Source organism: Salminus brasiliensis, chromosome 20, assembly GCF_030463535.1.
Source record: "Salminus brasiliensis chromosome 20, fSalBra1.hap2, whole genome shotgun sequence".
NCBI lineage: Eukaryota > Metazoa > Chordata > Actinopteri > Characiformes > Bryconidae > Salminus > Salminus brasiliensis.
The window spans coordinates 3,996,215-4,012,806 of NC_132897.1; the positions used below are offsets into that span (position 1 = coordinate 3,996,215).

Consider the following 16,592-nt stretch of genomic DNA (forward strand, 5'->3'; position numbering starts at 1 on the left):
GCTGGTTGCTTTGCGGATGCAGCGGGCAGGTTTATTACACGCCCAAAACAAACACACCCATGATTAATTCAGAGACTTAGTACATGCCTTTGGCTCATTTCGAGCTACTCAAGGCGTACTGTTCCAGTCGTTATGATAGCAAAGACACACCGACATGCCCTAAATCGAGCTGTGCGGCGAGCAGCTGAAGGCTCGCCTATTGATCGCTAAAATAGGGCACTCAGAAGCTATGATAATAATATAATATTTGCACGAGCACCTTTAACCCATTTTAGCCCAATATTTTCAATGAGAGTACATCAGGTACAGAAAGAGAACATTGGGCCAGCATACAGAGACCATGATGATCATTGATCATGGTATTTGAATGAGCTATGAAACAAGTAATACACAGGCAAGCCTAGTTTTGCCGGACTGCCATTGGCTGCATAGAGTAGTCAATGGCGTTTCAACAGTGGGGAGATTGGGACCAAATATTTGCTCTTTACTGTGAAAAAAAAGGTTTTGTGGCATAAAATGACCTCTATTATGTTTCAGGCACCATTTCCTGTGTCCTGCCTGGTAAAGAACTCAAGCCTTACCCTTAGAGCCTTAAGACATAGACTGTCACATGGCTTGTGACCAACGTAGCAGTAACAATGCTGGATCATCATATGAAATCAATCAATCGACACGCCACTGTCTGTCTTCGCCCCACTTCCCTTTACAATGATATTTCAAGCAAGGAGACCCAACCTCAGATTACCCAAGACTACAGCTCCTCTCAGCAGATCAGATACTTGTTAGCTTGGTGGCAAAATGTAGTCCTCAGACCATCAGTACCAGAAACTGTCCTTTCTAGGCAAACGAGGCAGTTGCTGAGCATGCATGTTTCAACCAGGTCCATCACTTACTCACTCTCTCAGCCAGTCAGTAAGCAGAATTGCCTCCTCCAGACCGGCCCCGCCAGGCAGTCTGAAAATAACTGGCATTTGGAACGAAGATCTGACCTCAAACCTTCTCCCACCTTACCAGCTCTCCAGGAACATCTCCTCCATGTTCCTCAGTGCTATCTCTCAGTCCTACCTCAGTTTATCACAGCTAGGCCTGGCCATTTTAGCTCAAATTAGAAGCCCCAGAACTCCAGTCCAACTTTTCTCCACCCATATCTTGAAGGTATGGTCTGAACTTCCAAAATTCAAGCTAAATGAAAGGAAAACTAAAATACGGGTCTCCTAGCATTCGGACCAGATGTTTTTAGGGTGGCGATCATCACATCATTCAACCAGGTGTGTCCAAAGCTTTGCCTGGTACAGTCTCAACACCGAGGTACGTTTTACAGTACTGTGCTGAACCATTGAGGGAACAGCATGAGTGCTGAGGTCTCCCAGTGGCTCATTTGACTGAAGGCATGAAGTGGTTCATTAACTGATCGCCTCTAGCTAGGATTTAATTTGTTCATTTTGATAGAGATCACTCGTAATCACGAGAATAAGGCCTATTGATCCCCTATAGGTTGTCCTCCTACATCCGTTTGGAAGAAGGACGTTTGCCTCTGGTGAGGAATTTAACTGAAGTGGAGCAGGGTTTGCTGTTAAGGACGTTGCAATGACACAAACTGGTTCTGTCCGTTTCCCCACATTGATTTAATCATGTATGTAATTAGCTTCATCCAGGCTAATTTCCAGCAAATTAATTGCATTTTGGGCAGCGGATATTTCAGCCTAAATGGGGAGGGAGGGTTGTTAGATCTTGACCCAACGAGAGGCATGAAATTAAATCGGCCTGACAACACTATTTACACTGGCGCAGACTTAACACACTGCTGATTTACATCATCTACACATATGGCCTCCTTCACGAAGGAGAAATGAGTTAACGAGCGGACAGAGGAAAACAGAAGGCCGCACTGTCGAGCCCCTTTCAGACAGGCACGGTAACCCAGAACTTTTCAGGATATGCACATGTCTGAATCAGTTGTACCGTACCGTACCCGGGCATTATCCTGCGAACCCCCTAGTACAAAGTCCGAGTAATGTCCGGATGAGCTCATGTGTGGACAGAGCAGTTGAGAGTGGGCGTGTTAATGATGTTTCTCATGCAACTGGTGCTAAACCATCATTGCAAAATCTCTGGCTGTGTAAAAGGGCAACTCCAGATAACGTCCGGACTTGATTCTACAGACATTTTCTGGGGTTTATATGTGAAAATGGCTTCGGTATATATGTATATATGGTATATCCATGTTTATTCATGGTATATCCGCTATATCCATGCTTACCGTTTTTCTTTTTTACATAATGTGAATCTGGCAGTTGTTCTTTACATTGTGTTCGAATTTCATGATGAATGGACCAACAGAAATGCTTTAAAATGACCTGAAATAAAATGTATTTACATTGACATTGATTCTATTGAATTGTTTGTTTATTGTTTATTGTTTATTGTTTATTGTTTTTGTGTGACAGTGACAATATATATCTTGGGGGGGGGGGTTCCCTAATCCCTAATCCCTAATTCCAGGGATTTAAAAAAACAGAGCTGAGTTAGCTGAGTTTGCAGACTATAAACGGCATAAACGGCTGGAGAGACATGAAAGCTGTGATTGCCCGTCAAGGTTATTTCACCATAGTGATTTCTGAATGAGATTTCTGAATTTGAAAAGTTCAAATATTAGTACTGTGTTGTTTACATTTCATGAATAACTGCTTTACATTATAATAATTATAATAATTTCTTTGCATTGTTTGAGCAGTTGCAAATAAATGCTCTAAATAGTAATATTTTTATTTGGAATTTAGGGGAAATTGTTGTCCATGGTTTAGAAAATATAATGCAAATGTTAATTTCTCTAAACACTGCCTATAAATAGTAAAACCATGGCCAAATCGGTAAACAACGAGTACCACCCCTCTCCATAACCGTCTCTACCTAGTAAGCAATGTAATCAGCTGATCGGAGTCTCAGAGGGCCCCCTGTTTTGTTTAGCATTGTATCATTATGTTTTGTTAAAGATGCAGCTCTTGGTTCAGAGGATTAAGGCACATTACATTAGAATGTGTTTGTTTTTTCATGCTAAATCAAGAACTTGTGGCTTGTCATGTGGACATGTGGACAAGGTAGAGATAGAATTTATAGGACGTTAGATTAGGGAGGTGTAGCTTCAGGCATGTTGCTCCTCATAAACAGAATTTGGCCACAATTGTGAGGAGAATTTCCTGTAGACTGGGATTTTTGCCACTGCTGGTAGACCAGTATGACCGTAAGCTTCCATACACCTGCAGATTCAGCTACTTCCGGCACACTGTGGCCTTTGGACACGCCCAAATGCAGTTACTCATTTTAGCCAATCACTAACTGTATCTGCTTTGAGACCCATTTTCCACACATCCAACGAGACGCTCACTGCACTGAATCAACTGTTCTCAGAGTCCCATGGCACACCCCACAGGTACTTATAACCCCATCAGTCTCATGCAGCGCCATCTGTAGGAGCCTGAACCACCTTTCTACCACCATTTTTTTTAGTCAAGGGAACTTAATAATATATATACATACATATTTATATGAAAATCTTATCATTCTTGTCATTGTCATTATAATTAATTTATATAAAACATATCATTATATTTTGGCTTATACATATTGGATAAGTAATTATTTTATAAAGGCTCACATATTCTGTGTGTAAGTGTGTGTGTGTGTATGTTTATACACACACCACAAATATTAAACATGTCCGAAAACTCTTGTTTTAGATGTCGAGCTCTGCAGAGTGACGTTTTAATGCAGTTTTATTTACGTCTTTGCTTTATGGAAGCTGTTTTTGTCCCCCATCCCCCTCGTTCACATGAAGCTCTGTGCCGCCTCTCGACGTGTTGACTGCTGGAATTACACAAAAAGCGACATGATTGGACAGTCGGCGCAACTCCGCTTCATCTCCTGACAAGAAAGCAGAGTGGTTTCTATGGCGATGGGTGAAGGGAAGGAGGAGGCTGGGATGTGATGACAGGGAGAGGCTGTATTAACTTCATACACCACCAAAGAGGAGGATGGAGAGTGTAAGCTTCGTTGTCTGGCGTCAGACTGAGAAGATATCTGAGGTCCGTGTCATTTTTCCTCATCTACTTTGTCATTCTGCCGAGCCTGAAGTAGGATATCCCTGGAGGAACGCCTATTGAACAAACTGCCGGAAAGGTTGAACATGTCTTTATCTCCACTGAACTTCTCTTAGAATTGAACTCCCTGGCCAATTTATTAGAAACCCCTCTCTTGGAGTACTGATAGAGACCTAAGTAGGGCTTCTGTTGATGCACAGGTTGTTAGCCATCCTGTAGCTCTTCATCTGTGGTCAGGGCAAGCCTTGGCTGTGTATTTTTGGGTGGTGGACACAGTCCAGGTCCAAAACCCCCCAGCAACACCAGCGTGACTCACTCCTACCAGCACCACACACACTACCTTGCCCCATGCCGTTACCATGTCAGTGTCACTGCTGTGCTGAGAATGGTCCACCATGCAAGTAATATCTGGTCAGCAGTGGCCCTGTGGTTAGAAACTGACCACTAATGACTCTCACAGTGGTGCTCAGACATTCTGTGCAGCACAGATGGACCACAGTCTATTATTGTTCAATTATACAGTATACCTACTGTGTACGCTATGTGTCCGAATGTTTGTGGACACCCCTTCTAATGAATGCATTCAGCTACTTTAAGTTGCACCCATTGCTGACACCGATGTGCAAATGCATGCACACAGCTCGTCTAGTCCCTGTAGAGAAGAAGTACTGCCAATAGAATAGTTATGAAAATGCTGCACAGATCACCCATAACATTAAAACCATCTGCCTAATATTGCATAAGTCCCCCTATTGCTCTGACCCTTCGAGGCATGGACTCTACAAGACATCTGACGGCATCCCGTGGTCTCTGGCACCAAGTCCTGTAAATTGTGAGGCGGGGTCTTCATGAGCATCAATGACCCTGTTGCTGGTCATTCACAGTGGTCCTTCCTTAGAGCACTTTTGATAGGTACTGACCACTGCATACCGGGAACACCCCACTAGACCTGCCTGATGTTTTAGAGGTGTTCTGACCCAGTCGTCTAGCCACAGTCACAGTTTGGGTCATTTCAAAGTGGCTCAGGTTCTTACCCTTGCCCATTTTCCCTGCTTTTAACATCACCTTTAATAACTGACCATTCACTTGCTGCCTAGTATGTAGATCCCACCTCTTGACGGATGCCATAGGAACCGTATCATCAATGTTAATCCCTTCACCTGTCAGTGGTTTTCATGTAACGGCTGATTGGGTGGCATTACCAACACCTCGGCAGGACGGGACAGGCAGGACAGGAAGATGCAGCTTAATTTTGTGTGAAAACACGGGTCAACTCACCTGCTTGTTTATGGGGATGTGGAAAAGCGTCAGAAATAGAAGTGTTATGCGTTATCGGGACAGGACAGTCACGGATGGCCTGAGACACGCCGCAGCACATCCTAATGAGTGTTATTTCTCTCTCTCTTTCTCTCTCTCCCTCGCTCTCTCTCGCTCTCTCAGAATACAGCATTAAACTTATCTCACTCACAGTCTCTCCAGCTCCCCTGAGAGTGTGTTCAACATACTAAACTCCCTTTCCGTAAGTAGTTCGGTGTAACCTAGTGGGCCACACACCTGCGCGAGAAATGCAAATCCGCTCCAGAGGCGTGTTGACGTGATGTGAGATTTTACTGTGAATGATAATTTTCAGGATGTGGAAATTGTTATTTATTTCATTATAAAAGTCATTAAATTGCGAGAGTTTTACTGTTACTGTTAGATGTACAGTAAATAAAACATTCATTTTCCCTCATGAAATATAAATATATATATAAACATAATATATGTCCCCTTAACTTAGCAGTAGCAGTAGTAATATTAGTAGTAGTGTCAGTGGTGGTAGTATTAGTATCAGTAGTAGTGTCAGTAGTAGTAGTAGAAGTAGTGTCAGTAGTAGTGTCAGTGGTGGTAGCATTAGTATCAGTAGTAGTGTAAGTAGTAGTAGTAGAAGTAGTGTCAGTAGTAGTGTCAGTGGTGGTAGTATTAGTATCAGTAGTAGTGTCAGTGGTGGTAGTATTAGTATCAGTAGTAGTGTAAGTAGTAGTAGTAGTATTAGTATCAGTAGTAGTGTCAGTGGTGGTAGTATTAGTATCAGTAGTAGTGTCAGTGGTGGTAGTATTAGTATCAGTAGTAGTGTCAGTGGTGGTAGTATTAGTATCAGTAGTAGTATAAGAAGTAGTAGTAGTATCAGTAGTAGTGTAAGTAGTAGTGTCAGTGGTGGTAGTATTAGTATCAGTAGTAGTGTAAGTAGTAGTATTAGTGCCAGTAGTAGTGTCATTGGTAGTAATATTAATATCAGCAGTAGTGTAAGTAGTAGTAGTAGTATCAGTAGTAGTGTAAGTAGTAGTATTAGTGCCAGTAGTAGTGTCAGTGATAGTAATATTAGTATCAGTAGTATTGTAAGTAATAGTAGTAGTGTCAGTAGTAGTGTCATTGGTAGTAGTAGTAGAAGTAGTGTCAGTAGTAGTGTCATTGGTAGTAGTAGTAGTATCAGTAGTAGTGTAAGTAATAGTAGTAGTGTCAGTAGTAGTGTCAGTAGTAGTAGTAGTAGAAGTAGTGTCAGTAGTAGTGTCAGTGGTGGTAGTATTAGTATCAGTAGTATTGTAAGTAGTAGTAGTAGTAATAGTGTCAGTAGTAGTGTCAGTAGTAGTAGTAGTAGTAGTATCAGTAGTAGTGTCAGTGGTGGTAGTAGTATTAGTATCAGTAGTAGTGTAAGTAGTAGTAGTAGTAGAAGTAGTGTCAGTAGTAGTGTCAGTGGTGGTAGTATTAGTATCAGTAGTAGTGTAAGTAGTAGTAGTAGTAATAGTGTCAGTAGTAGTGTCAGTAGTAGTAGTAGTAGTAGTATCAGTAGTAGTGTCAGTGGTGGTAGTATTAGTATCAGTAGTAGTGTAAGTAGTAGCAGTAGAAGTAGTGTCAGTAGTAGTGTCAGTGGTGGTAGTATTAGTATCAGTAGTAGTGTAAGTAGTAGTAGTTAGTAGCAGTCAATGTATTAGTAGTGGCAGAAAAGTCATAATAATAATTGTAGTAGTAGTAGTAATAGTAGTAATAGTAATAGTAGTAGCAGTAGAAGTCATAGGTGGAGTAGCAGTGGCTGTAGTAGTGTCTGTAGTAGTAGTTGTAGTAGCTGCTCCACCATTGTCTTGTTTTATTGTGGAGATTTCCAGCATTTGAGGAGTTTCAGATCCAGTGTGGAGTAAAGGCTGTTAGATGCTGTGATGGATGGAGATGCCAAAGCAATCAAAGCTTTAGAAAGGAATAAAGGAGCTCAGATGATTTTATAAGGACTTTTATTGAACCTCTGAGACGAGGCGATTTGGCCTGTTTTGACGGAGACTTGTGTTTTATATGGTTTGGAGTTTGTAAACAAATTTCCTCTTTTTATTTTGAATCCCTTCGGCTCGGCAGTCATCTGAGCTCGCGCTTCGCTCCAGACAGAACACAAACAGGATCAGGTAGAGTACAGTATTCTGAAGCATAACCCAAACATATTGGTTGATTAGTTGAACATGCTGCGCGTTGGCATTTGGTTTAATTCGAGTGTGCTTGGTCGTAATCTTTATTCAAAGCACGCTGATGAGGCTTCCACTTAGCGTTAAGTGGATGGTGGCGTTACACATTGAGTTTCATGTTAGTGGTTAAAATATGCATAACTAATCAAGGCAGCGAGCGTAGCTGGGTGTCTCTGCATACCTATTAGATCTGCATGTGAATGTGTTTGCGTGTGTGTGTGTGTGACAGACATCACAGACATGGTGTGTGCCGTACAGAACAGACAGTGTGACAGAATTATGCTTATTTCTTTTTTTAGAATCCCTTAAACAAACAGCGCTGAATCACCACGACCAGTTAAAATCAACTGTACCTTTAATTCAGACTGGAAATATTGGATAAGTGTTTCTAATAAAGTGGCCAGTGAGTGGAAGCACAAGGCAAGTGTTTCTAATAAAGTGGCCAGTGAGTGGAAGCACAAGGCAAGTGTTTCTAATAAAGTGGCCAGTGAGTGGAAGCACAAGGCAAGTGTTTCTAATAAAGTGGCCAGAAATAGATCACAAGATAGGTGTGTCTAATAAAGTGGCCAGTGAAAAGAAGTAAAAGGTAGTTGTTTCTAATAAAGTGGCCAGTGAGTGGACATACAAGGCAGGTGTTTCTAATAAAGTGGCCAAAAGTGGATTACAAAGAAGGTGTTTCTAATAAAGTGGCCAGTGAGTGAAAGCACAAGGCAAGTGTTTCTAATAAAGTGGCCAAAAGTGGATTACAAAAGTAGGTGTTTCTAATAAAGTGGCCAGTGATTGGACATACAAGGCAGGTGTTTCTAATAAAGTGGCCAAAAGTGGATTACAAAGTAGGTGTTTCTAAAATAGTGGCCAGTGAGCAGAAGTATAAGGCAGATGTTACAAATAAAGTGGACAGTGACTGGGTGCACATGGTAGGCGTTTCTGAAAAAGTGGCCAGTGAGTGGCTGTATCTAATAGAGTGGCCAGAAGTGTATAATAAATTAGGTGTTTCTAATTAAGTGGTCAGTAACTGGAAGCAGAAAGCCAGTGTTTCTAATAAAGTGGCCAGTGAGTGAAAATACAAAGCAGGTGTTCAGCTGTCAGCTGGAGATGAAGGGGTTAATGCTGGGTGTTTGAAGAGGCTTTGTGGAGTGTAAGGGGGGATCTAGGAGAGTTAGGGTCAGTGCTGGTGACTGGTGTTGTGGGTGTGTTGTGTTGTGCAGGTGCAGCGTGTGTTTCGCTCAATGGGGGGATTCTGCTGGGGGGCGATGTGGCTGATGCTCCGTCTGCTGCCCACCCTCAGCTCTATTGTTATGCTGATTAAGGGAAGAGGATACAGAGCTTTGTCTCATTATAGGGAGAGAGAGAGCTGGGGAGGGGGAGGGGGGAGGTGGGGGTCAACTGTGTGAACAAAACTAAAGAAAGAGGTTTCAGTCAAAAGTCTTGAAATTCTTAAAATTAAAAATTTAACAAAAAATGCTGTAAAAAAACCCAAAAACTCGTATCTCAATTTTTGCCGTTTTCACTTGTTCTTCACATTGTATCGGAATAAAGTGGCCAGTGAGTGGACATACAAGGCAGGGGTTTCTAATAAAGTGGCCAAAAATGGATTACAAAGTAAGTGTTTCAAATAAATTGGCCAGTCCGTAGATGCACAAGGTCGGTGTTTCTAATAAAGTGGCCAGTGAGTGGAAGCACGAGGTAGGTGTTTCTAATAAAGTGGCCAAAAATGGATTACAAAGTAAGTGTTTCAAATAAATTGGCCAGTCCGTAGATGCACAAGGTCGGTGTTTCTAATAAAGTGGCCAGAAATAGATCACAAGGTAGGTGTTTCTAATAAAGTGGCCAGTGAGTGGAAGCACAAATTAGGTGTTTCTAATAAAGTGGCCAGTGAGTGAAAGCACAAATTAGGTGTTTCTAATAAAGTGGCCAGTGAGTGGAAGCACAATGTTGGTGTTTCTAATAAAGTGGCCAGTGAGTGGAAGCACAATGTTGGTGTTTCCAGATCCTGTCAAACACATTCAGTGATGTGGAGGGCTGGACTCTGGGGTGGTCAGTCCACTGTTCAGCTCCACAGGATGGACACAAACACCTGTGGACGTTCCCAGAGCGGAGGGAGTGGACCGGATAAGAGAGAGAGTACAGCATGCTCATGTGGGGCTCGCGGGTGGAACGTGGGCTAGGTGGGCTCCAGGTGGGCATGGGCTGTGAGGTGGGGTGTGTCCTGTTACTGGGACCCAACTGGGCTCCATCGTTACAGCCCACCCTAATCTCAAATGGGTCCCATGTTAACCCCCTTCTGGTCTCATCACTGACCCTAATGGGACCCTGGTGGGCATCCATATGCGGGGCCATCATGGAACCCATGGGCCAAACTTTCTGAGAGAGAGAGAGAGAGAGAGAGAGCGAGAGGTGTGTGTGTGTGTGTGTGCGTGCGTGTGTGTGTGTGTGTCTCTACCCCTCCTCCTCCTCTACGTCACTGGCTCCTCCTGACAAAACAAGCCTCCATCAGCTGGACTCCCACACACACACACACACACACACTCTCTGTCCCTCTCCCGCGCGCGCGTCCGCTCGCAGCAGCTTACAAAAACACGCACGCTGAGGAGGAGGAGGAGGAGGTGAAGGTGGAGGCACGTGCTGAGCTTCACAGTCTTCCCCAGTCTTCACGCGCTCTCTGCACCCAAACGAAAGCACAACACGCGAGAGAGAGAGAGAGAGAGAGAGAGAGAGAGAGAGAGAGCGCGAGAGCAGTTCAGGAGGACAGGTGGAGAAACCCGCGGGATTCAGGACCTGGACAGCTCCCGCGCGCTCCAGTTCTCCCGCGTGCTCCGCGTTTCACTCCGTTTGCCCTGCTGGTTTTACCCCCTTGCGCGCGGGGTTGTTGCCATGGCCACCGTGCTGCAGGGTCAGAAGCAGCTCCTGGAGAAGTTGTGGAAAGGCGCGTGCAGAGCCGTAACCACGCCCAGGCCAGAGAGCGTCATCATCGCGAGCATCGCCGCGCGCCGAGCTCAGAGCAGCGCGTGAGTTCAACAACCTTTCACCCTTTTATACCTGCTGTCGGTTTACAGCCTTACTGTGTGTGTGTGTGTGTGTGTGTGTGTGTGTGCACGTGTAGAGAGAGAGAGAGAGAGAGAGAGAGAGTTGTGTGTGTTACTAGGGGGTAATGAGGGACTGTGTGTATCTTTGTACATGAAAACACACACACACACACACACACACTGAGCAAAATGCACTGTTTGTGTGTGTGTGTGTGTGTGTGTGTGTGTGTGTGTGTGTGTGTGTGTGGGATTGATGAACGCGGTACTGGATTGATGGAACAGAGTGTTATGGATTGGCCCACTGAGGATGAAAGGGATGAGAGTGTGTGTGAGTGTGTGTGTGTGTGTGTGTGAGTGTGTGTGTGTGTGTGAGAGAGAGAGAGAGAGAGAGAGAGAGGGTGCGGATGGAAGATAATGTACTGTATATGACATCTGTGTGTGTGTGTGTGTGTGTGTGTGTGTGTTAGTAGTTACAAGTATATACAAACTGCACAGGAACACGTCTTCTAGTTTAAGTTGTCCAAAAGTATTCAGACACCCCTTCTAATCAGTCAGCACGCAGCTTATTGTAGTACCTCCACAGAAAAGCACTGACTCTGGGCTCTTAGTTTAGTGTAGAGGGGTATACGGCGCCCCCCACTCCACCCCCCCCCCCACCACCTCCACCACCATCATTAAGCTGTGGAGCAGTGGAGCTGTGTTCTCTGAAGAGACAGAGATGGAGCTCCATCCAGTACCTTTGGGATGAGCTGGAGTCCCAGAACTAATCGTCTAAAAATCAGACCGTACCTGACCGCACTGATGCTCTCGTTGTGGCTGAATGCAATCAAATCCTCACAGCAATGTTCCAACACAGCTAGTCTAAAGTGTTCCCAGAGGCTGTTACTGCAGCAAAGGAGGAGTAACTTCATGGTAATACCCTTGATTTCAGAGGAAACACTCTGGGTTAGAGTGTCCACAAACTTTTGGCCATATTGTCTATGGACAGTATTGATAGAGATTGGCACAATTAACTGATCATCCAATTTCAGAACCTGCTTCCCTCGTCTTCAACAGCTAATCTTTTATCATATATGCTTGTATGTGCACACACACACACACACACACACACACACACACACACACACACACACATAGTAGCAACACACTTGTTGGACCTTAGCTGGACACAGCAGCAAGTGTCTGCTTATGACTGCAGGGCCGCCTCCAGCAAGATAAGAAGTGTGTTTTCCAAGAATGTGGTGGAGGATCCACACACACACACACACACACACACACACACACACACACACACACAGCTTCTAATATAGAGCTATTCTCATCACTTATGAAATCTACCCTATTAAAAATGAAGCTTCTGCTCAGGGTTCTTTAAACGATGCTACTTAGAGCATCGTCCAGTTAGAGGACATGTCCTCAAGCCAAGGTCCAGAACATCATAATGTCCAAAGCCCTGTTTGGATGGGGTTAGTTTTACATGGGGAGATCAGGTGGTCATAATAATTCCCACTCTGCTCTCAGAGTCCCAGCCGCCGATGGCTAGCAGCATGACCGGGATTCGAACCAGCGACCCTCATAGTGGTCATAGTGACCGCGCTCTATTCTGCTGGACCACTCAGGCCCGGGTCATGGCCCTTTTAGAAATGAACTGTTTGGATGGGGTTAGTTTTACTCCAGCACCACACTGGAGCCTTATTCCACTGCACTTTCTAAATGAGACAATGCAAGGAAAGCCAATCAGAACAGAGCTCATTTGCATATTTCAGTCTAAACGCCACAGTAACAACAGGATGAGCTCGGAAGACAGTCTGACACACAGTCGCGTTTAAGGAATTGCTCTTTTCTATGCTGCTGTTCTGGTCTCTCTCTCTCTCTCTCTCTCTCTCTCTCTCTCTCCTCTCTCCCCATCTATTCCCCTTCAGTCTCTCTCCCTCTCTCTCTCACGCTCTCTCTCTCTTGCTTCATCCATTCCCCTTTAGTCTCTCTCTCTCTCTCCCTCTCTCTCTCTTTCTCTCTTTTTCTCCCTCTCCCTCTCTCACTCCCTCTCCCTCTCTTTTCTCCACCCTTTCTTATTTACTGTCCCTCCATCCATTCTCCTTCAGTCTCTCTCTCTCTCTCTCTCTCTCTCTCTCTCTCTCTCTCTCTCACTCTCTCTCCCCATTCATTCCCCTTCAGTCTCTCTCTCTCTCTCTCTCTCTCTCTCTCTCTCTCTCTCTCTCTCGCAGTCTCTCTCTCACTTTTTTTTCCCATTCAGTCTCTCTCTCTCTCTCTCTCTTTCTCTCTCTCCCCATCTATTCCCCCTCAGTCTCTGTCTCTCTCTCTCTCTCTTTTTTTCTCCCTCTCCCTCTCTTTTCTCCACCCTTTCTCCCTCCATTCTCCTTCAGTCTCTCTATCTCTCTCTCTCCCCATCCATTCTCCTTTAATCTCTCTCTCTCTCTCTCTCTCTCTCTCTCTCTCTCTCTCTCTCTCTCTCTCTCTCAAACACACACTCCCCATCCATTTATCTCAGTCTCTCTCTCCCCCTCTCTTTCTTTCTTTCCCTCACTCCTCTCTCTCTCTTTCACATCATCATCTCCATCTCTTTTCCTCTCTTCCAGTCTCTCCCTCTTTTCTCCACCCTTGCTTATTCACCGTCCCTCCATCCATTCCCCTTCAGTCTCTCTCTCTCTCTCTCCCCCTCTCCCCCAGCACACTCTGTACATATTCATAAGTCTCTCCAGCCTCCAGGCTCTGAGTGACAGTGATGTTGATGTGAGTCGGACGCCCACGTTTACAAACAAATAATCGCAGCTAATTCCACTGAGCGCTGGGCGAGCGCTGGGCGAGCACCGGGCGAGCGAGTCTCCGTCCCGTTTTCCTCCTTCCTGCTGTTCTCGCTGCAGGAGATGCACAATTCAGACCTCAGCCCTCCTTGTGCTGAGGAACACACACTGGAGTGCTTTTAAAGTGGTCTGCGTTTTTCTTCGGGTGCTTCAGCTTTGCCCTTCAGCCCACTCTGACAATCAGCTAACGTTAGCCATTAGCTAGCAGGCCGGCTCCGCCGCTGTGGACCCGTCAAAATGCACTGAGTAAACACTGGATGATGGACAGATTTAGCCAGAGTGATGGCACAGAAACACTTTCTCATGATACATATGCATGATGTATATATACACACACACACACACACACAACATATTGTTCAATATGGATATGGACAAAAGTATTGGGACACCTGCTCCTTCTTCTGAAATCAAGGCTATAAATCCTGCTTTTGATGGAGTAACTGTCTCTACTGTCCAGAGAAGACCACTAGGGAAATCTACTAGAGTATTGCTGTGAGGATGTGATTGCATTCAGCCACAAGAGCGTTAGCGAGGTCAGGATGTTCCCAGGATGCCTCCTCATCCTCAAATCCCCAACTCATCCCAAAAGTACTGGATGGAGCACCATCATCATCATCATCATCATCATGATCATTCCAGAGAACACAGTTCTTCCACTGCTCCACAGCTCCTCAATACTGGGGGGCTTTATACCCCTCTAGCCCACGCCTGGCACTAGGCAGCATGGTGCCAATAGGGTCATGATGCTTATCTGTTCCAGAGATAGTCCTATTCTATTGGCAGTTCCTCTCTACAGGGCTAGACAAGCTGCGTGTGTGCATTTGCACATCTGTGTCAGCAATGGGTGTAACTTAGAGTAGGTGTAAGTACTCAACTCATATATACATGCCACATACGTGCCAGTCAAAAGTTTGGACACCTGGTTGAATGTGTGCTGAGAATTATCTTACAGTTTAAGTAAGTAAGTAAATAAATAAATAAATAAAGGAACACTGGGGACACACTACGGACACACTGGGGACACACTGGGGACACACTGGGGACACACGGGGATCCACTGTAGTTAGGATGTCGTGGCTGGGGGGCTTCAGGTAGGCCTAGATTGTAGGTTGAGCTGAAAGATGGAGATGATTTGGTCAGATAAGCTATTAAGGCTATTTATTGGTCTTCTTAAATAAGTAAATGTGTGTGTATTAGATACATTAACATGCTGTAGCTGCAGGGTTTGAGACCTATTTCCACCCTCACACACACACACACACACAAACACACACACACACACACACACACACACACGTACACATACACTACCAGGGTCCTACAAGGGCCAACATGAAACCCCCCGTTCTCAAAATCAAAAATGTGGTTCAGCAGAAATTCAACCAGGTGTGTTTAAACTTTTGACTGGTACTGTGTATACACACACACACACACACACTCTCATTTGTGTTTATACAATGTGAGGATATGGGTCAGGACATGGTCGCTGTCACATAAAGCAGAACTACTGTGTGTGTGTGTGTGTGTGTGTGTGTGTGTGTGTGTGTGTGTGTGTACGTACCCTCCGCTCGCTCATTGTGTGCCTGTAGGTCTATTCATTCCAGTGCTTTACTGCTTTACTTTTGTTCCATTCTCCTCCTCCTTCCTCTCCTCTGTGTGGCTGAGCTGTGCTGGAGGCCTGTGGGTGTAATTAGGAACTACCCACCCCCACCCCACTCCCAGTGCACTCTGACTGGGGCAAAGAGGGTGGGTGCACTCCCTTTCAGCTGGAGGGCCCAACCACACACACATACACACACACACACACACACTCACTAACTGCATGCCTGCAAGCTGTCAGCTACTCAGTAACAAACCTCATTAACAATGCAGAGAGTTTTAGATACAGGGTAAAGTCGGGGGCGAGTGTGTGTGTGAGTGTGTGTGTGTGTGTGTGTGTGTGTGTGTGTAGCGAGGGAGCAGATGGCCCAAGGGGGAAAGGCTAAAGGGGGTTGCAGGGACCTGTTAGCCCAGCAGATGTTAGACTAAAGAAGCAGTGAGGACAGGGATTAGATGACCATGAAGCCGTAGCCGAAGCTCAGCCTGTTTATTACTGTATCTTTTCGTAATCTTCACCATCATTGCTTTAATAGAGCGCGGAACCAAAGAACCGGGTACTGTGTTCTCTGAAATGATAGATTGTGCTTCATCCAAAACTTTTTATGAATGATAATTAAAATGAATAATTCTAAATAAATCATTTTAGGCTATAAATGATGTAATGTTATATGTATAGAATCAGAAGAATCAGAATCTCTTTATTTCACCAAGTATGTTACACATAGAAGGAATTTGTCTTGGTGAGAGCAACACGTATGACAAGTAACAAAAACACAGAACACAGATTATTTACAGTATTAAACTAAAGGAAAATGACATGGTCTTGGTCTTGCCATTTCCTTAGACTCGACTATTAAAAGTCTTGGTCATGACTTGGACCTAATGTGTCCCGGTCTTGGTGTCGACTCAGACTCGGTTCTGGCAGTCCTGACCACAACACTACTTCTATGAAAGGTTCTTCACACTCATTCACCTCTATTTCAAACATGGTTATTGGTTCTTCTAAGGCATCGCTTAAAGAACCCTCTGCAGCACCTTGATTTTTAAGAGGGTGAGACATCATAGAAGTGCTTAGTTCTCAAACACTCGGGAACACAAACCAGCAGTTCTGATGTAATAATTAAAGTAAAATTAGGGCTGATTGTTGCTTCATGTCTAAAGTCCCACCAGTGACATCGTACTCGCTTAAGGGTTGGCAAAATGTAGCCTACCTCTAACTTCAGCTATTATTACCCCATCCACATGTGTCTGCTTATGTGTACTTCTTAGCCACAGCACTGTTGTCTTACCGGTTGGGTGGGACGTCTGTCAGTCCTGTAGCTTTGGCTCCCAGCGAAGCGTCTGCAGAAGCGCTGATACGGCAGCCAGGCCTCCAGGGTTCCTCTCTAATTCCACTGTAATCTAAGCTCTGCAACATTACAACACAGGCTTCCGGAGCTGGAGAAGGCTCTTCAAAGTGCAGGCCCATTTTCCTTAGCCAGAAGTAAGTCCAGAGCTTCGTCAGCGCGGTGATGAAAAGTGCAGCTGCGGAGCACTGGGGAGATGGTATTGAACTGC

General features: G+C 44.8%; 1 protein-coding gene across 3 annotated transcripts in view; it reads left to right on the top strand.

The window, feature by feature from the left end:
* Positions 1 to 4,023: 4,023 nt before the first annotated feature.
* Positions 4,024 to 16,592, top strand: part of srrm4 (serine/arginine repetitive matrix 4) — a 106,090-nt gene continuing 93,521 nt past the window's right edge. For 2 of the 3 annotated variants that reach the window (XM_072664791.1, XM_072664792.1), the window contains exon 1: positions 10,115 to 10,593. In XM_072664791.1, coding sequence (XP_072520892.1) covers positions 10,460 to 10,593 — 134 coding nt within the window. In that variant the 5' untranslated portion in view covers positions 10,115 to 10,459. Of the gene's footprint in view, positions 4,083 to 10,114; positions 10,594 to 16,592 lie in introns of those variants that run through there. The other variant, XM_072664793.1, reaches the window with a different exon arrangement.